This window comes from Pogona vitticeps, chromosome 13, assembly GCF_051106095.1.
Source record: "Pogona vitticeps strain Pit_001003342236 chromosome 13, PviZW2.1, whole genome shotgun sequence".
Taxonomy (NCBI): domain Eukaryota; kingdom Metazoa; phylum Chordata; class Lepidosauria; order Squamata; family Agamidae; genus Pogona; species Pogona vitticeps.
In genome coordinates, this window is record NC_135795.1 from 17381407 (window position 1) to 17399491 (window position 18085).

Below are 18085 nucleotides of genomic sequence, written 5' to 3' on the forward strand. Positions count from 1 at the left end.
CAAAGATTTAATGCATCGTATGAAGAACCGCTATAGGAATACATAGATTAAATTCCCATCCGTTTCTTCTTTTAAAGACAGCTTAAAAGGCAAGAGAAACACAAGTTGGTAGCTGGAAATCAAGGCAACCTCCCGCAATTTAGAACAGACCGGAGGGCACGTCGGTTCTACACCTGGTGAAGCACTGATGGTGGAGAACCCCCACCACCCCCAATGCCAGTTAGTCAGATGACGTGAGCCCTTACTTCCCTTTTGTCTAAGTTCTCTTTTCGCCAGTGACTCACTTCCTCTTCCCGGCAGCAAAGAAGGCCAAGTTCTCTGCTTTTGAGAAAAGTTCCCCTGGGGTCCCTGGCAAGGAGACCCCCCCCCTCCCTTCCCTGCTAGGGAGTAACTGGGCTCAGGGTGGCTGTAAAAGCTGAGGCGGGGAGGGTGGGGAGGAGATGGTTTTTCCATCTCTTGCTCTTGGCTGTCACATCTCACATTGCTTGAAACCTGACCTGCAAAAGCAGGGGCGAACTGGCCTTTGCAAAAAAAAACCACAAAACCTTCCCTTCCACCCACTTCTGCACAGACAATGCTTCCAGTTTAGGGAACTGGAGCAGATTCTGTGTGATGCCATTAACCTCATGACCCCTTGATCCACACAATTGCCTCCCATGATCATCCTTGGAAGAAGAACGGCACAACTCTTGCATTTCGCAATAAAACCCCGATTTCTCTCGGCCAGCTCGGTGCAATGGCAGGAGACGAAGGAGGGCGTCCAGAGAGCCCAGTGCCCCATCCCCTTGACACCCCTCCGTGTCTCCGCTGCTCCCTTCAGACACTTCTCTGTGTTCTGTTTCACTCGTTGGCAAAAAGGACAACGACACGGGAGTCCCCTTGGCAGGAGGCGTGAAAGGATTTCAAGCAGAGCCTGGCTGTATGGCTGCTCTCGGGCATCTTGACGGCATTCGAACTCATGACTTACAAAGCAGGGGAAACACAGACGTTGGGATTCACATATATGCAGGCGGGCAGGATCCGCACCCTGTGCCCCTGTGGCACATCCCGCCCTTCCCAGCCCATTGCAGAAGGATTTCCATTCTCCCTAACCTCAAATATTTGTCGGGTTTGGAAGAAAGCATTCAAGAACAAGCACGCGGATGGAAAAATAAATATTTGGGCAAGCCTGATGTTTATTTGTTCACTTTGCTTCGGGTTCCGACAGCCGATTGTCCAGGGGCGGCCTTTAATGTTCTTGGCTCCGGCGTTTGGGGTTTCTGATGCAATTTGCAAACAGCCCTGTGTGTGGGCACAGTGGCGTTATCGCCCAAATAGAGCCAACGCTCAGGACTGTTTTAAAGAGAAATACTTGCTCCGGATCGCTCCCTCTCAGCCTTGTCTCCCTTGCAGGGCTGTTGTGATAACAGAGTGAAGAATGCCGTATTTGGCGTGTTAACATATGCAGGTATTAGGAAGATACCTTTACCACTAGGAAGGGGGAAGGCTAATCTCTATGAACTCAAATGACTTATTATCTACATATCTATTTGCCCTTTTGAAATCCCCCCCCCGAATGGAGTGCTCCATTTCAGACTCGTTTCCCAGACAGCTGGAAATGCAAATGAATCTGAAAACCGTGGGAGGAAGAAAAGAAAAGAAGCAGTGGAAAGAAGAAGAGGTCGGAACAGCTGTTCCAAACAGGAACGCTTACCAAAATACAGAATTTGAACCCAGCCTCTGTGTCAAAAACAGACAGCTGCCAAGGCCCGTTCGGTGGCAGCCAATTTTGCTTCTCCAAACGCAGGACCGGGGAAGGGACTTTGGTCCTGGTACAGACGGGGGGGGGGGGAGAGTGTTCTGCGGATCACAACTCCCATCCTCCCTCGCCCAGGCTGGTGCTGGTGGAAGGTGCAGTGGAGCCTAACGAACCCTCTTCTTTGCCCTGGACAGAGCTATAGGGATCCCTGAGGGATCAGATGGTACGTGATCTGGTCTCGCCAAGGATCAGGCAAGACAGAAGGCATTTGCAAAAGACATGAACGCCCAACCTCCTGCCTCCCTCCCTCCCTTCTCTCTACCCTCGTGCTGTTGAGTAACAGGAAGACTCTCTCCCTCAGATTTGTAGGGCTGTTAGATTTAATAACCAGCCCTGGGACGCCGAGGGCCTTGTGCCATACGCTGCCCACCTCCTGAATGTCCAGCTTAGAAGGACCAACGTCCAGCATCCCGCGCCCTGTGGGAAGCCACCCGTGCGTCCAGCCACATACCAGGCAAAGGACTTGCACGGATCCTGGCCATTCTCTCCTCCTCCTCTACAAGGCTAAGAGCCTAAATCTCACAACGATGAACATTCGCTAGATAGCTCTTTCCATCCGCCAAGCAACTCTGCAGCAGAAGCAGGAATTGGAGAATCCTGGATTTACAAACATCCCCCTTCCCCATAGGTCTGAGATGGGATTGTTATGCATCCACTAGCATTCCGAGGCATCCTGTCTCTGATTCTGGTAGAGTAGAAAAGAGCCCAGGCCTGCATGGTGGCCACTCCAGGCCTTTCTGAGCGGTGAGGACTATGGCCTCCATCCACCAGGCCCCTCAAAGGTCCTTGTTTCCTCTGAGCTTTATGGCAATTCTCAGAATAAACAGGAGAGAAACAAATTTTCCTAAGAGCATTCGGTTGCACCCTTCTGTAATGCAAAGCATGGGAGAGTGGCTTGATCTTGAATAGGCCATTAAGAGCCATTAGCTTTACAAAAGACCCACCCCTTGCTTTTTGATATGAACTCCTGTCACTTGCTCCTTAGGAGGGGGAGATGGCTTGAGGGTTTATCACGATGAGCACTTGCAAACTTACCAGCACAACACTAGTAATATATAGCTACCATGAGTAGGGACCCTTCACAGCCTTATCTACCCTGCATTTATCTCATCCTTTGAAAAGCCATCTGCGTGGATTGCATCTCCACCTCTGAAGCAGTAAATTCCAGGGCCAAGCTTCGCAGGATGCAGAAGACGTCTGTCCTAGATCTCTTACGTTTCTTTTTGAACCATTCATCTTGGCCATTTGAACCATTGATCATAGTACTTCGACACCCCCTAAACGGCTGGGACTCCATCGGCTAGAAACCTAGGATCTGTGTCACTTGTTCAGGGTGCTTAACCCAGAGCATCTTTAGTGTGGGGCTCTAAGCACCCACCAAACGAGAAATGCCCAAGTCGTACAGGAGAAAGCCCTGCATCCGGGTGAAATCAAACTGCTATCCCTTTGGGAGAACTGGAGGAAAGAGATGAGAGCTATTCAAGGGACCATCATTTCTTAGCCCCAGAATTGCAGGGAGGTGAGCTGGCTGCCTCCTGTGACATGTCCGTGAAGCTGTGTTCCCCCACAGCATAGCCTCCAGACAAAGGTTGCAAAGAAGTGGCCCAAACTGGATCGGTTCCTACTTCCCTGCCAGGTCAGGCCATCGAACCCGGCTGGGCAGGGAGGACCCCCTCCCCTCCCACACCTCTGTTTGAAGTATAAACAGTAAACACAGCCGTGTTGGTACTGTACACAAAACGCACCGGAGTTGACAGGGCGTGTGCAGAGTACAGGACACGCACCCCAGCCGGCTGTAATTCCCCAGGGCCGGGATTGCAGCCAAGGCGCTGCTAAAACTTGGGAGTCGCAGCTGCCGAGGAATGCATGGTCCCTGGAGGCAAACGCATTCTTTGCAAAGCGGGAGAGAAGAAGAAAGGAAGAGAAAGGGAGAGAGAAAGAGAGACAGCATGAAAAAGAGAGAAGGAAGGAAGGAAGGAAAGTTAGTTCTCTGACAGTTCTGAAAATAAAATCAAAGGACAAATGAGGCAGGGCTAAACCTTGTGTATGTTATGTCGGAGCAGAATGTGGCCTTGAACAGATCCTTTAGCTCAAGGCTCTAGTCCTCTTTAATTTATGAAGATTGCTCAGATTGGTCTAGAGTTCAGGCACGGAGTGACCATCTGCCACACCAGAAAAGGTCCCAAGTTTGGCCACAGCACGCCCCCCCCCCCCGTCACATTGCCATGCTAAGAAAGGCCTCTGGCGGAGAGTCACAATCCACCCAAGAAGCCAAGGCTGCCTAAATGGAGTAACTGGCTTGCATGGAACCCAACCCGCCATGAACGGAGACAAGTCCCCCGCCTCTCGGTTTTTTAACCCCATCCCTTCTTCACACATGATCCAGGCCCGCTGAGCATCCTCCCACTAGGTGATCTGGTGGGCTTCCCTTTCAGGCATCTGGAGAGGAAGACGAAATCAGGGCTGAGAGAGGTCTGAGGTCTCATCCTGCAGGGCTTTTGGATTCAGGATTGAGAATTCAACGGCCTTGCTCTTCACTCTTCTAGGGGCAGGCATTGGAGGTAAGCTTTTTTACACGTCACTTTCTAAAATAATTGAAGGCATGAGTAAAATAAATATTTTGCTTGCTTCCTCAAACAGGATTCAGAGGACTTCGTTCCAAGAGACACTTCTCGGAAACCCTGGGAGCTTTTGCAACCGTTTTCCCTTCCCCGGCTGCATCTTCTGCCAGGGTGCCGGGCACCACCTGCCTGCCAGCCGGCCTGTTTCCAATCGTCAATATAAGGCAGTGTCTTAGACCCAGCTGGCCCCTTGCCTGCCTGAAGCAGAGAAACAGCAGACCACCCGCTCTCCTTAAACCGGCACCCCACCCGAAGCGCGCAGCTCTCTCCTCTGATGCTCCCCATGCTGAGATGAGAGGCACTTTCCTTGTGTGATCCCCTTAAGGCAAATCCTCGACTCAGCAGGAATTTAGTGGGTTTGGATTAACTTGCATCTGTATTTCTCTTCCCCCCCCTTCCCTCCTCTTCTGGCATAGCAGTCATCCTCTCCACCACCACCACCCTCCCATCATCTCCCCCACAGCCGCCTTTCCAAGTATTTATAGGCTGAATCAACCGCAACTGTAAGAAACCGCTTCCAGTAGGAGAGGAGGAGTACAAAATATATTCATAGACTTTTTTTTTTTTTTTTTTTTTTTTTTTTTTTTTTTGCTTAAGACTAGATAATCCAAAGCAGGAACAGAACTCCAGGAATTTGGGTGGGTGGAGAGAGAGAGAGACAGAGAGGAGAAGTTAAAAATTCACAAAAACCCAATAAGTCCTCATCGCAGTAGAAGCAGAGGAAACAGCTAGCAGAGAAAGAGCAACGAAACAGTTACTAATCTAGTGAGGGAAGGTTTTTTGGTTAGAGAACACAGGAAACCAATAGTGATGGTGGATCCTTCTGTGCAAACGGAAAAAGACAGGACTCCACCAACGGAATGTAATGGGTCCTGCGTAGGAAACTAATGCAACCCTCCCTCTTCAGGAATTCCAGGTGTTGTCATTCAAAACAAAGCTAATTAGACTCGCCTGGAAAATGCAAAGCTGTTTTCTGGAGGGGTAATTTGTGCAAGCAGTATTGTGGAAGGGGAGGGGAGAGTCGCCAGCCGACATGAGAGCTGAATGACTGGAGCCATGTCCGTTCAAGACATTGCCAGAGTACAACTCCCATCAGCCACAGCTTACATGGTCAACCGTTGCAGTTCAATGACTTCTAGCGGGCTGCTCTTTCCTCTCTGTCTGTTTGGCCGCTTGTCCCCCCCCCCATGTGAAACTGCTGCCTTCTGCATCTTTACTGCCCTTGGGCATGGCAGGTTCTGCCCCTTCCAGGCCTTGCCTTCTCTCCCTCAGCTAAACGACGTCCACACTTTCTGCCCTATGTCTTTGCACTAACAAGATTTTGTTTTAAAGTCAAATCTCCAGCTCTTCTGTTGGTGGTTGCCAACGCAAGAAACCAGCGTCAGCTTCTGCTTCAACCACAGGAAGGAAGCATGTCTTATTAGCACTTTTGCAACAACAAAAAAACCACAACACTAAATGCATCTGAAAGAGGAAGGTTTGCTTTAAGATGCTTTTCTTCAAGACACGGTGTTAAGCAGAGCAAGGAGAAAATGAAGCCTTTTCTTGCCTTCCCGCTTCTCTCTCATCATCCACAAGGATCATCTAGGTGAGATCCTAGGTCAAGGGGTGGTGAATAATGGGTCTACCCAGTGTTTGGACTACAACTCCCACTGTCCTTTATTACTGGCAATTACTGGGGATTCTTAAAGTGAAGGATTGGCTTCTGTTCTAGGGTGAATATATATATATATATACACACACAAGCTGCAAGAATGTTAAGAGAAACTGTCAAGATTTTCTCTTCGCCTTCCCAGTTAACCAGAGTCCACATCACAGAGGAGACACCAGCGAAATAAATAAGGCTTTTCCTAAATCTTATAGGTTCCACCAGGGTAGAAAGATGGTTTAGCTTTGGAGCACTGATGCCCAACTTTGGGTCCACCGATGTTCTTGGACTTCAGCTCCCAGAAATCATGACCAGTGCAGCCAGTACTGAAGGCTTCTGGGAGTTGTAGTCCAAGAACATCAGTGGACCCAAAGTTGGGAATCACTTCTAGAGAAGAGCAAGCAAGGCAGAAAGGGGACCCTGATCCATCCATCCTACTCAACAATTAGGCCTTCCAGAATCCCCAGTCAAAAAGGCCAGTGAGTAACATTAGCTGTGACATGCTGAGAACCACAATCAAGAAAGTTAACATTTCCCAATTATGGTTCCACCGTGACTAAACATTGCATGATGGAAGAGAAATTCCACCTCTTAGAGGAGATGCTGAACGCTATGAACTGGAAACTAAGATAGACAAGGAGCCATGATTTCTTTCTTTCTTTTATTAGCACAGACTCCATCTTTAGTTAAAAAGAATTTAGTTGGTTAAAATTAACATTCATACAACAGTGTTCTTTAAGAGTTTCCTGAAGTTTTACAGGACAAAAGTAGCTCCTTTCATGATCTTCTATGTCTAAAAATCTTCCCAGAATCTTTCCATTCAGGACGGGGAGGAAACATCATGAAACAGGATAGGAGAAAAGGCAACTGTAGTGTTTTCCTTTTAAACATCATTTGACGTTCATGTTCCATTCGGCAGTTTTGCCACAGGAGTTTTAAAATCTTCATTAAATTCTTTGTCCAAAAGCAAATGGTGCATCAATATCCCCTTTTAAAGACTCTTTACGGAAACAGTGAGCTGATAGATAGATAGATGATAGATAGATGATAGATAGATAGATAGATAGATAGATAGATAGATAGATAGATAGATAGATAGATAGATAGATAGATAGATAGATAGATAGATAGATAGATAGATAGATAGATAGATAGATCAGACACACACACATATATACAATAATAGGGCACTATATACATACACACAAAAAAAATAATAGGGCCACACACACACACACACACAATGGGGAAAGCCTAATCGGTGTGACCCGGTGAGATGCATGAATTGGAGTGGGGGAAGATCTCTAATCTGTTAAAGAACTTGAAAAGGTGCATGGGATTTCTGCCTCGATGGTATTAGCTAGAGTTCCCAAGGAATTTCCTTCGTTGCATGGAGGAACACACAAATCTCCGCGCTGCTATGAAGCGGCTGCTGACCAAACAGAATTTATGGAAATGTGGGATAGCAGCTATGACTAACTTCAGTAATTTCCTGCTAAGCAGCATAACGTGTGATTACTGGGTAAGAGGCTAACCGTTAAAAGGAGAGAGAGAGAGAGAACCCCTGAATCTGGCTTCTTTGCTGATCTGACTGACGAAGTGATTTGATTCAGCTCAGATCTATTAACGAGGGATGTTTGCCTTCCAGTTTTTCTGGAGGGTCAGCGCTGAACCAGAAGTGTGGGAACCCCAATATCTTAGGATCAGGAATCAATCATTGGAGCAAAAATGGCTTCATGGAACCATAAAAGTTGGAAGGCATCAAGTCAAGACACAGCTTACTGCTGGAATCTTGCATGGTGTTGTATTTCCCCCGTAATCTGCCATGCGCAAGACGAAGTGGGACGTACTTGATGGCACACTAGGGACCCGAAGAGAATCCCATCCAAATAGGCCTCAGATCAGCAGCCCAACACCTTTCTGGATGCTGTGGTCCAAAAACATTTGGGGATCCACACACTGCCCTTACATACCCTCAATCTACATTACACCGGTTTGTCAGAGTACATTCAAAAAAATCCTGGACTTTATTAATTATTATTGTTTTGCCAAGCAGTCAGAAGTAACTATATGCACCTTGGTGCATTGCACACCCAAACACACACACCACCCCCATCCCATCCAAAACTCCTCCAACCCTCCTCTGGCTTTCTGAAGTAGGTCTTGACCTGAAGGAAGCTTTCTGCGGCTTCCAGTGGTGCTTCTTTCAATTGCCAGAGGAGACGCACTCAACAGCCCATCAGGCGGGCATTTCTCCAAGACGCATGGAGTGTGTGTGTTCTCCTCCCCCCCCAAAAAAATCTCTAGGCAACCTGACCTGGGCATGGCTAGAGTTCCAGTTTCTGTGCTCTTTCTCTCTCTCTGCATCCCCCCCCAACCCTTCGCTCTTGTTCCCACGGAAAAAGCACTGCACAAGCGGCTGCAAAGTCTTTTCTCAGCCCCCGGGAGAAAAGGGGCTTTGTTAGCTTGCCCGGGGAGACAGCGTGAGAGCCGAGCGGCAGAGGCACTGGGAAGCCGAAAAGGACAAACGACGACGACGAGGGAACAAAAAACCCACAAGAAAGACCTGGAGGCATGAGAGGGAACGGGGCCGCGATTCCCAGGATGGGGCGCAGGTGATAGGTCTCTTACGGGCCGCCAGCTCCCACACAGCTGGAACAGCTGCAGACCCCAGAAACACAGCCCCCCCAAAAAACAAGCCGCTCCGCTCAGCCCCCACAGACCCAAGGGCTCCTCAAAATCCCACCACCGAAAGGTCAGATCAGGAACAGAGGAACCTGCCTGCTCTCCCTCTACATCCCAGGTTGTTCTCACAGGCCATCACAAGCAGGGTCCAATGATAAGATCCCCCTCCCTGCCTGGCCAATTTTTTTGGGGGGGGGAATCACCCAGGGAGAAGGAAAAAGGTGGCCCAAGAAGCCAGGAACACAAAGGAAATGGGCAAGAAGAAGATTCCTGTTTCAGCCTGACCAAACTCAAGACAGCCTTTGCAAGCGCATGCATGAATCATTACAGGGGATTTGTGGCTGTTGTTTTAAAGATGTGTGTCAGGGGAGGTTGTTTCCTTCAAAGAATCCCAGGCTGGCATCCCAAGCACCATCATCATCATCATCATCAGGGCTTTTCCCCACCTCCCAGATGGTACAATCAGCCGCCCCAGGACGTCAGCCCCGAAGGGCTCCGAAGGGTGATGAGGCCGGACCGCAGAGACACACAGAGACCGGGTGGAAAACAGAGGTCAGGTTGGATGCTTTCTGTGCCCTTTGCTGCCAGGCTTCGGGCTGCCATTCCAGCACAGATTGGACCCGATCCATCTTAACAGGCCAGCGGCTGGGTCTAAAGCCCAGACACAAGAACCGTCGCCGGTCCAGATCCCTGGTTTGTGACAAAGCCTCTGCTTGGCAGAAAACTATGAAAAAATCTTGCACAAAATCATGGTCTCCAACCCTAGTCTACCCCGCAAGGTTGGTGTACAGCTATAAAAGGTGTGGGGTGAAAAAGCGGCCAGGTTTCTTAGAGGAAGGGGCGGGTTGCGAAGGAAACATGGCCCTTGGTTTGCCAACTGATAAGTCATCAATGGGTGCGTGCGCACCTACTTGATAAGACGGCCATCTACGGCTAGGCCAAGAGGACAGTAAATTTTAAAAAAATCCATCCTGCACAAGGGAATTGAGAAGCATCTCAAGTATTAAGGTGCCTACACTAACCAGAGTTTAGAAAATCCCTGGATGGAGGGGGGGATTTCTTCAGTCCAAAAATGAAATTTTCTACAGCTCTGTTAACTCTTCAAATGCACCCATAAACACACACACCACAGTTCTCTTTGTAGGGAATTCAAATTCTTCATTGCATATGGCGACCTATAAGGCATTCCAGACCACCAGCCAGAGTTTCCGGGGAAGGAGGTGAACGGGAAGAACTTGATGTCTGAAGTCCCCCCCCTCCCCGCCACCACCTTCTCCTCCTTCGCTCTTAACACCCCTGAGAATTTTGCCCGCCTCATTTTTCCTTTAAGCTGAGAGGAGAGCCACCTCCCCCTTCGGCCTCCGCTTTACATCTAACAAGCCCAGTCCAGCGACACAAATCGCATTACATGCTTCTCATCCCCAATCTCCTTGAGAAAATAAGGAAAAGCAAGGGAGGGCAAAGGAGGGGAGGGGAGAGAATAAACAGGCATCTCTGAGCATGAGAAGTAGGGGGAGCGGCTGGCGGACACGGGTGGGGGGGGAATCTTCCCTGGGACAGCCATTAAAGCCAGGGAAGCTGGTTAGATGGCTGTCTTAAGCGATGCCCGGTCAGAGCTGTCAGATGGAAAGCAGAGACCAAAGGCGGAAAAAGATGTTAGAAGCAGAAATGAAAGGCTGGCTTCTCTCCTGCTTAAAGAATTGGGGGGGGGGGAGATTAGACTAAGTAGGGGGAATCCCTCCGCCCACCCCACACTTCTGATTCTTCCCTATGCATGCTCTTTGGGGGAAATATCCTAAGGGACCCAGGTAGGTTTTACAGAATTTCTCCAAAAAGTGATGTCTGGGGGGGGGGGGGGAACAGGCGTTTTAAACAGAAACCTCAGCTACAGAACACATGGTGGGCTTTTTGACCAGCAGCCGGTTTGGAACAGGATTCACACCCACTGACAATCTGGATCCCGGTGGAAGTTCCAAAACCATGTCCTTCCCCAGTAGAGTTTGAAGAGAAGCAGAGAGAGAGAGAGAGAGAGAGAGAGATTTGCTTTCCGAGGGCTTGGATTCGCCCACAGCACGGCAGGTGGCCCCCAAAGTTGCTTGGCTCAGAGAGCCTTGACGTCCGAGCCATCCCGAAAGCAGTTTGAACGTGCGGTTCGCACACAACCTCCTGCCTGCCTGCCTTCCTGCCCGCCCTGCCACAGCTCCCCTTCTTTCTGCTGCCCACCAGGCAGGCTCTGTGGCTCTTGCAGAGCTTGAAGGCCACCTAAAGGCCAGGTATCCGCGCCCACGCAGGTGGGAAGAGCGCACCGCCAAGGGTAACGAGGGCATATATAGATTAGCCTGCCTGAGGGCAGCCGGGCGGCTTCCGAGGGAGACAGGGATCTTCTACACCCCGACAGACAGACGTGTGTGTCATAACAGTGGCCTCCCTCCCACCCTCCGGGGCCACATTTCAAGTCGTTTGACAACCTTAAAAAAGAAAGCACAGTTTTGTTTGCGACCTCAAAATGTATGAAGACAGCCTGGGCCAGCAGGAGCTGTGGATGGTGGGAGTTGTAATCCAGCAGGAGGGTGCTACCAGGAGAATGGGAAGGAAAACCCGCAAAGGGGGGGGGCTAAAACCGGGGTTCAGCCATTTCTTTCAGCAGTCAAGCTGGGTTCAGGATTAGCGATGCTCAAGGGGAACAAGCTGTCTTAACATGTACAGAGTGCGCTTCCACTCCGGCCTGAAGGCGTGAAGTCTGGGAGCGGAATCCCTCCTTCCTGGTTGTCCTCCCTGTCTGTCGTTGCGGCTTACTCGGGTGAAACAAGCGCCTGTACCAGAGGCGCGCGCGCACGCGCTGGGCGCAAGCATCCACACGTGCAAAGCAAGCCCGTGCCCCCCAGCCAGCCCCCAGCGCCCGGGCGAGGGAAGGAGGAGGAAGCAGCCGGGGCGGAGGCGCGTGGCTCACTTTCTTCCCCCGGGGGGGGGGCGGGCAGGGCGGAGGCGGCCGAGATGAAGGCGCCGGGCTTGCCCTTACTCGCTGCCCGCCCGCCCTTGGCACGGGGGTGCCCCGCGCCTTCTGGATGAGTGCGCGCCGGCCCGGGGCGGGCGGCGAAAGGGAGGGAGAAGACCTGTGCGCCTGCCATGCCTGGATCGGAGACCCGGCTGGAGGTTCAAGAGCACCCCTGAGGGCTTCCACCGCCGCCCCCTCCCCAACCTCTGGACCGAGCCAGCCCCGAACTCTCCGCCCGGCTCACGAGACGGGCCTCCGAATGCCTCCGATCCCGGCTTACACGTTTCTCCAGCCTCCAGAGAGGCCACCTCCGGTGCCAGCTGGAATGCCTCCAAGACAAGAGTGCCCCTGGGGCTACGCAGAGCGCCTCGTTCCCGCCATCCGCCACCGATGCGCCAACCGACCTAGCACCTCCGGGGGCGCCCCTTCTTTTGCGCGCGGGGGGGGGGGAAAGGAGCACCGTTTATTCTTTTAAAAGACAAGAGATAAATAAACCGCGCAGGATCCGTCCCCCGGCCCTTACCATCTCCTTGTGGCGGGAGATCCAGGTGTCGAGCAAGAGCTCCAGCCGGGACTGGTGGAATTTCTTGGTGGTCTTGACGGCGATGAACACGTCCCGGGGCCAAAGCTCCTCCGCCGGCGGCCGGAGCTGCTTCCCGGCCTCCGGGCGGTCACTCCCTCCGCCGCCGCGGGGCCCCCCTTCCCTCTTGCTCCGGGACAGCTTGGTGAAATAATCGGTGAAGCTCTGGACGTCCCGCAGGCTCTGCCCCGCCGAGCCTCCAGCACCACCGCGCAGGGGCCAGGGGGAGATGCCCGGGGCGGCGGCCGGGCGGGAGCTCTCGAAGGGCGGCAGCAGCAGCAAGCCGGGCCCCCCTCCGCCGCCCCCGCCGCCCCCGCCGAGGCTCAGCCCCTGCCCTTTCTGCTGGTCCACCATCAGGACCAAGAAGCAGGTCAGCATGGAGCCCACCAGCGAGAGCAGCAGCTTCTTCCCGCAGCTTTTCAGCATCGCCGCCGCCGCCGCCGGGGATCCGCTGGGCAAAGGGAGGGACGGGCAAGGCGGACAGCGGCACGACAACCCTGCAGGGGCGGCTCCAGGAAGCCCACCTCCCCCTGCACACACACACACACACACACACCTCCTCCCTCGGCAAGGCTCGCTTCCCTGCCCCGGTTTACGCGCTCCCCTGCGCTCGCTCGCTCGCTCGCTGACTGGCTCGCCCGCCTCTGCGGCTGCCGCCTCGGCCCGCGGTTGCAAACCTGCCTCGCCGAGGGGAGGGGCCTCGCCCAGGCCACGCCCACAGAGACGGCCCGACAGTTAAAGGGGGCGGGGCTTCGGGGCCCGCGGGCCGCCTCCCACGTGGCTGGGCAGAAAAGGGGGGGGAAGACTTGCTGGGCGAGCGGAGGGGATGGAGGGCGCCTGTTGGCTTCGGGGCCCCCGGAGCGCTTCTCGCTGCAGCCTGGAGAGCTCGGCGGTTGGGGGTTCGAGTCCCCCTCTGTGCGAAAAGCGCCAGCCCACGGTGGCCCCAGGGATGCCCCTTTCAGGAGGAGGGAAGGGGAGACCCCTTCTGAGTAGCCTCCACCTGGAAAACTCTGCAGAAGGTCGCCGTAAGCCAGAATTGACTTGGTGGGAGGTGGTGGTGATGATGATGATGATGAGGAGGAGGCCCACCTTTGCGCTACCGCCTTTATTTCTGCCCCCTCTTCTCTCCCACCCTTTTCCTTCCTTTCCTCTTGTCTGCCTGCCCCCCCCCCCGCTGCCCGTCCATCCACGCCACCCCTTCTCTCTCTCTGCCCTTCTCCCTTTCTTTCCAGCTTCCCATCATCTTTCCTCTCTTTCTTGCCTCTCTCAAGGTGCTCTCTTTCTTTCTTTCTTTCTTTCTTTCTTTCTTTCTTTCTTTCTTTCTTTCTTTCTTTCTTTCTTTCTCTCTCTCTCTCTCTCTCTCTTTCTTTCTTTCTTTCTTTCTTTCTTTCTTTCTTTCTCTTGCCCGCCCTCTTTTCTTCCCATCACTCTCTTCTGCCAGGGGAGTCTGCTCTGAGCAGTTTTGATGAAAAGCCCCTGCCCACCTAAGGTGTTTGCATTACAGGGGCAAGCATCTTAACCCATCCGGTTAGACCGCACAGGGCCTAGATTCAGTTTATAGTAAGCTGATCTAGAGGTGACCAGATCGTCTGACACCTTTTTGAAGATTAAAGCTAAGCAAGAGGGAAAATCATAGGAGGCCAGAGCTGATGAAGAAGGACAGTCTTCACTTTTTTCATAAAAATCCCCCTTCTGTAGATTTTACCTCTCCCTTGCTAACAGTAGCCTTGGCCAAGGACAGAATTTAAGTTGGCCGAGGGGCATGATGGAGAGGGCTAACAGAGAGGTCGGTGGGGGCAGGATCCTGATTGCTTTCTCTTCCCCCCCTCCGCTAGTCGCAACTCGAGAGAAAGATGCGCAGAGCGCTGATCCCAAGTTTTCCACTAAGGTAGCCACCTAGGTTCATATGCGCAAAGCAGAAAGGAGCCAGCCTTGATTCTGAGGCTCTGTGTGTGTGTGTGTGTGTGTTTATGTGTGTGCAGTTTATTTTATGTTTTTAAAATCCTTCCTGTTAAATAAGCCTGCAGGAACGGACAGGCACAGGGCATGAGCAAAACATTTCACCTGCATTAATCACTAGGCTTAAAGTTAGGCCAAGAAAGAAGCAGGCAAAATCTGTAGCCTGGTTTTCTTTACTAGTCCATAAAAAGGATAAATCAGCGAGGAGTTTATTCCCAAGCAGTCTTACAGCCATGCAGGCCAAGTCCGTACGTGCTTTTGCTCAGGCAGTGCAGTGCAGTGGTCAGCGCACTGGACCAAGATTAAGGCGTTCGGATTGAAATCCATGTTCGACCCTCGAAATCCTGCATGATCTTTGGTGAACTGTGATCTCTCAACTCAGCCTACCTGGCAGGGTTGCTGAGGGGAGGAGAACAGGGAGGAGAGAAATCCTGGGGAGAGATTAGTGCTGGGCATAATGGACTAGATGGTCCTGAGGATCTGATTCCGCATCAGGCATCCATCCCACACTCAATGTGCCCCTGCTTTCTTGGGGGGCTTCCTGTGGGCCTCGAAGAGGGACCCTGGAAACCAAGCCCCAGGTTCTGTTTCTCCTCCTTCCAGTGATTCGGCAGAACTTCGGCCCATAAATAAGACCGGACTGAACGGACCAGGGATCTCACTCCGTGCAGGGGGAGAAGGTCCAGACTCCCAGCAGTTTCCAAAGAAGCCGCTCTGTTCATTTGTCTCACCGTGTTGACAAAAAGTGTAGAGAAGAAAGAAGGGGAAGAAATGGGACAGACTATTGAAAGATGGGACACATTCGTTTCAGTGTGAGCTTTGGTGGATTGAATCCCACTTCTACAAGCCCCGTATTTGTATACTCTCAACGCAGATGTTGCACAACTGTCGGGTCGGACGAGGGGGTCCCCCTTCACCCGCTCCAGCCTTGCTGGTTTGTGGAATCCTGGGGAGGGGGGTTGTCATCCGAAAGGCAAACCTTTCCTTTCTCATCCATAATAAGACTGCAGAGGGAGGTGTCTCCCTTTGAGCCCCCTGGCACCAAGTGGAAGGCTGCTCCGGCATCATCTTTCTGGGGAGCTCAGAGAGATCTGCTGGGCCCATAGCGTGGAGGGTCAAAACAGCCAAAATCCATGAAGCAGCAGCAATACGACAAGCATATGCCACAATACAGAACCCAGTTTTCCCAGAGCTGTGATTATGGTCACCGAGGCCCACAGAGTGTCTGAGGGAGTTTTGTGAACACTTGTTACCTTCCTTGCTCTCTGCAACAAAGCTTGGCCTTCCAGGTACCATTGGACTACAGCTCCCATCATCCCTCACCATTTGCTGTGCCAGTCAAGGCTGATGGGGAATTGTGGAACACCGGGAGGACTGCCGTGGCCCAACCTGCTCTAAAAAAACACACCTCTCTGACCTTGCATTCTTCAAATATATTTGGATGACAACTCCCATCATCCTCAGCCAACTAGCATGCACTGTGTACCCATGTAGGGTCCAGCACCTTTATCAATAGTGCCATTTAGCTCCAAAGGTGTTTCTTGCATTCCCAAGACTTTTGCAACCCCCACGGCATTCCATCAAGTGTGCAGGATTATTGGCCAGAATCCTGTCGGGGGTTTACAAACATGGAAGTGTAATAGCAAAATCATGGCAGCAAGTTGTTACTAATTCACGAGTGGCTGCTTACCATCCGGGTGGCACAGCAAGTCACATGACTGGCAGGTTACTAGGTATATGAGCAGCCGCTCATTAATTAGCAGCAGTTTCTTACTTCAAGAAACACAATCACACTCACACCAGGTAAAGCCCCATGAGGATTATTGCCATTGTTGTTGACATTGTCATAGCTGTCATTGTTGTTGTCATTGCTGTCATCATCATTAGCAACCATAGCATCCTCTGCTCAATGTACATTCAAAGCAGTCATAGCTGTCATTGTTGTTGTCATTGCTGTCATCATCATTAGCAACCATAGCATCCTCTGCTCAATGTACATTCAAAGCAATTTGTAATAAACCCAGAGTTTGGAAATGTAACATGTTGGAATGAAATTTCCTAGAATCCTCTAGCCTCTGTGGCCTATGCCCATGCGTGCTGGGGAAACTGGGAGTTGTAGTCCAAAATAGGTAAACTGCCACCCTCCAAATAAAACCTTAGCAGCAGTCAAGTGCCACCCCTTCAGGAGCCTCTCGACGCGACCTCCAACATGACTGCTAATGTGCTGATCAAGAAAGAGGGCTGCTTGGGACCCTTTGATTCTAGAGCAACCCTTAAGTCTCAAATCTCCTACAAAGACCAGACTTTTAAGAGGTATCACTGGTAACCCAGCATGGATAGGGGATGGCATGGTGTAGCAATAACCCTAGAAGTGCAGGGTGGGAGGGACCCTGTAGCTCGTCGCATCCGACCGCATCAAGGAGGCACAGCGGGGAAATCAAACTCCCAACCTCTCATTTTGCAGCCGGAGACCGAGATCCCCAACAGTTCCTTGGCCATAGCAAGCCACGCTGCAACACTTTGGTGCAGAGCCCATTTGTGTGCATGTCTATTCTCTTCATAACCATTCCCTTCTACATGTTGGGCCTGTTGACGTGATAGGAAAGCACCCATAGTTTTGTGCTGCCGAATGGCTTCATTCCTGGATTAATGCTTTCAAGGACAGACTGTCCATTAGCTAAGCAACGCCGTGTCGCTTGATAGGCTGGGCAGCTCGGCTTTTTCAGGAGGAGCCGAGTCACAAAAGCAGACTCTATTCCTGGAATGAACCTGGCATACAGTTTCAAGTGGGGTGGCATGGAGATAAGCCATGCGGCCGAATGAGCTGCGATGGGGTTTGGTTAGCCTTGCGCATGCCACTGGGAACAACTGGGTTATTCAGAGAATGGCTTAGGAATGGTGGCTTTCTTGGACTACAACTCCCAAAATCCCCCGGGATGACCTGCTTTCCCAAGCTATGTCTTTGACACCGGAGTTTAAATCCCAGGCCCATGTGTATGGTCCACTGCAGAATATTCAGCACTGTAAAAGGATTCTCCGTCCTTGCCTTTGTGCACCATGATTTTAGGAGAAACAGATGAGAGGTGACTTTTGTTTTGTTTGTTCAGTCGTTTAGTCGCGTCCGACTCTTCGTGACCCCATGGACCAGAGCACGCCAGGCCCTCCTATCTTCCATCACCTCCCGGAGTTGTGTCAAATTCATGTTGGTTGCTTCGATGACACTGTCCAACCATCTCATCCTCGGTCGTCCCCTTCTCCTCTTGCCTTCACACTTTCCCAATATCAAAGTCTAGAGGTGACTTTAGGCCAAATCAAATGTAGTGTTGTGATTGCACGCGCAATGGGAAATAACGTCTCTCAAAAACCACTCACAGATTTTCCGTGTAATTGTCCCTGCCAATTTAAGTTTTGCATTTAAGTTCCCACTGACCTCCCTGTCTATCTCTGAGTGTGTGTTTAAAAAAAACCTCAAGACATTTCCATGTTAGCTTTGTCTTCTTCTTTTTTCTTTTAATGATCATCTACAGCAATGGTCCCTAACCACTGGGGATTTTCACACTTCCCTAGAATTTACACGGGCTTTTTGTGCAGTTTTAAATGTCTTCCCCTCAACGAAGCCCAGCAAGGTGCCTCGTTGTACTGCTGAGCAAGTGGAAAGGTTGGTGGAGCAGAATCTGAACGCGGTGTTCATTTTGCTCTGGAGGTTTCTGAGTTCAGAGCCTAAAACCCTGGGGGCCAACGCACTGCAGAGGCCTGATCCGTCAGAAAACAGACACCCGTGTGGCGCTCCAAGGCCATT

The 18085-nt window shown here is 51.4% G+C and overlaps 1 protein-coding gene across 1 annotated transcript in view; it reads right to left on the reverse strand.

Annotated features, from left to right (window-relative positions):
* Positions 1–12973, reverse strand: part of LFNG (LFNG O-fucosylpeptide 3-beta-N-acetylglucosaminyltransferase) — a 30263-nt gene extending 17290 nt beyond the window's left edge. Inside the window, exon 1 of the mRNA XM_020815883.3 lies at positions 12271–12973. Coding sequence (XP_020671542.3) covers positions 12271–12753 — 483 coding nt within the window. The 5' untranslated portion in view covers positions 12754–12973. The remainder of the gene's footprint in view (positions 1–12270) is intronic.
* Positions 12974–18085: the final 5112 nt, after the last annotated feature.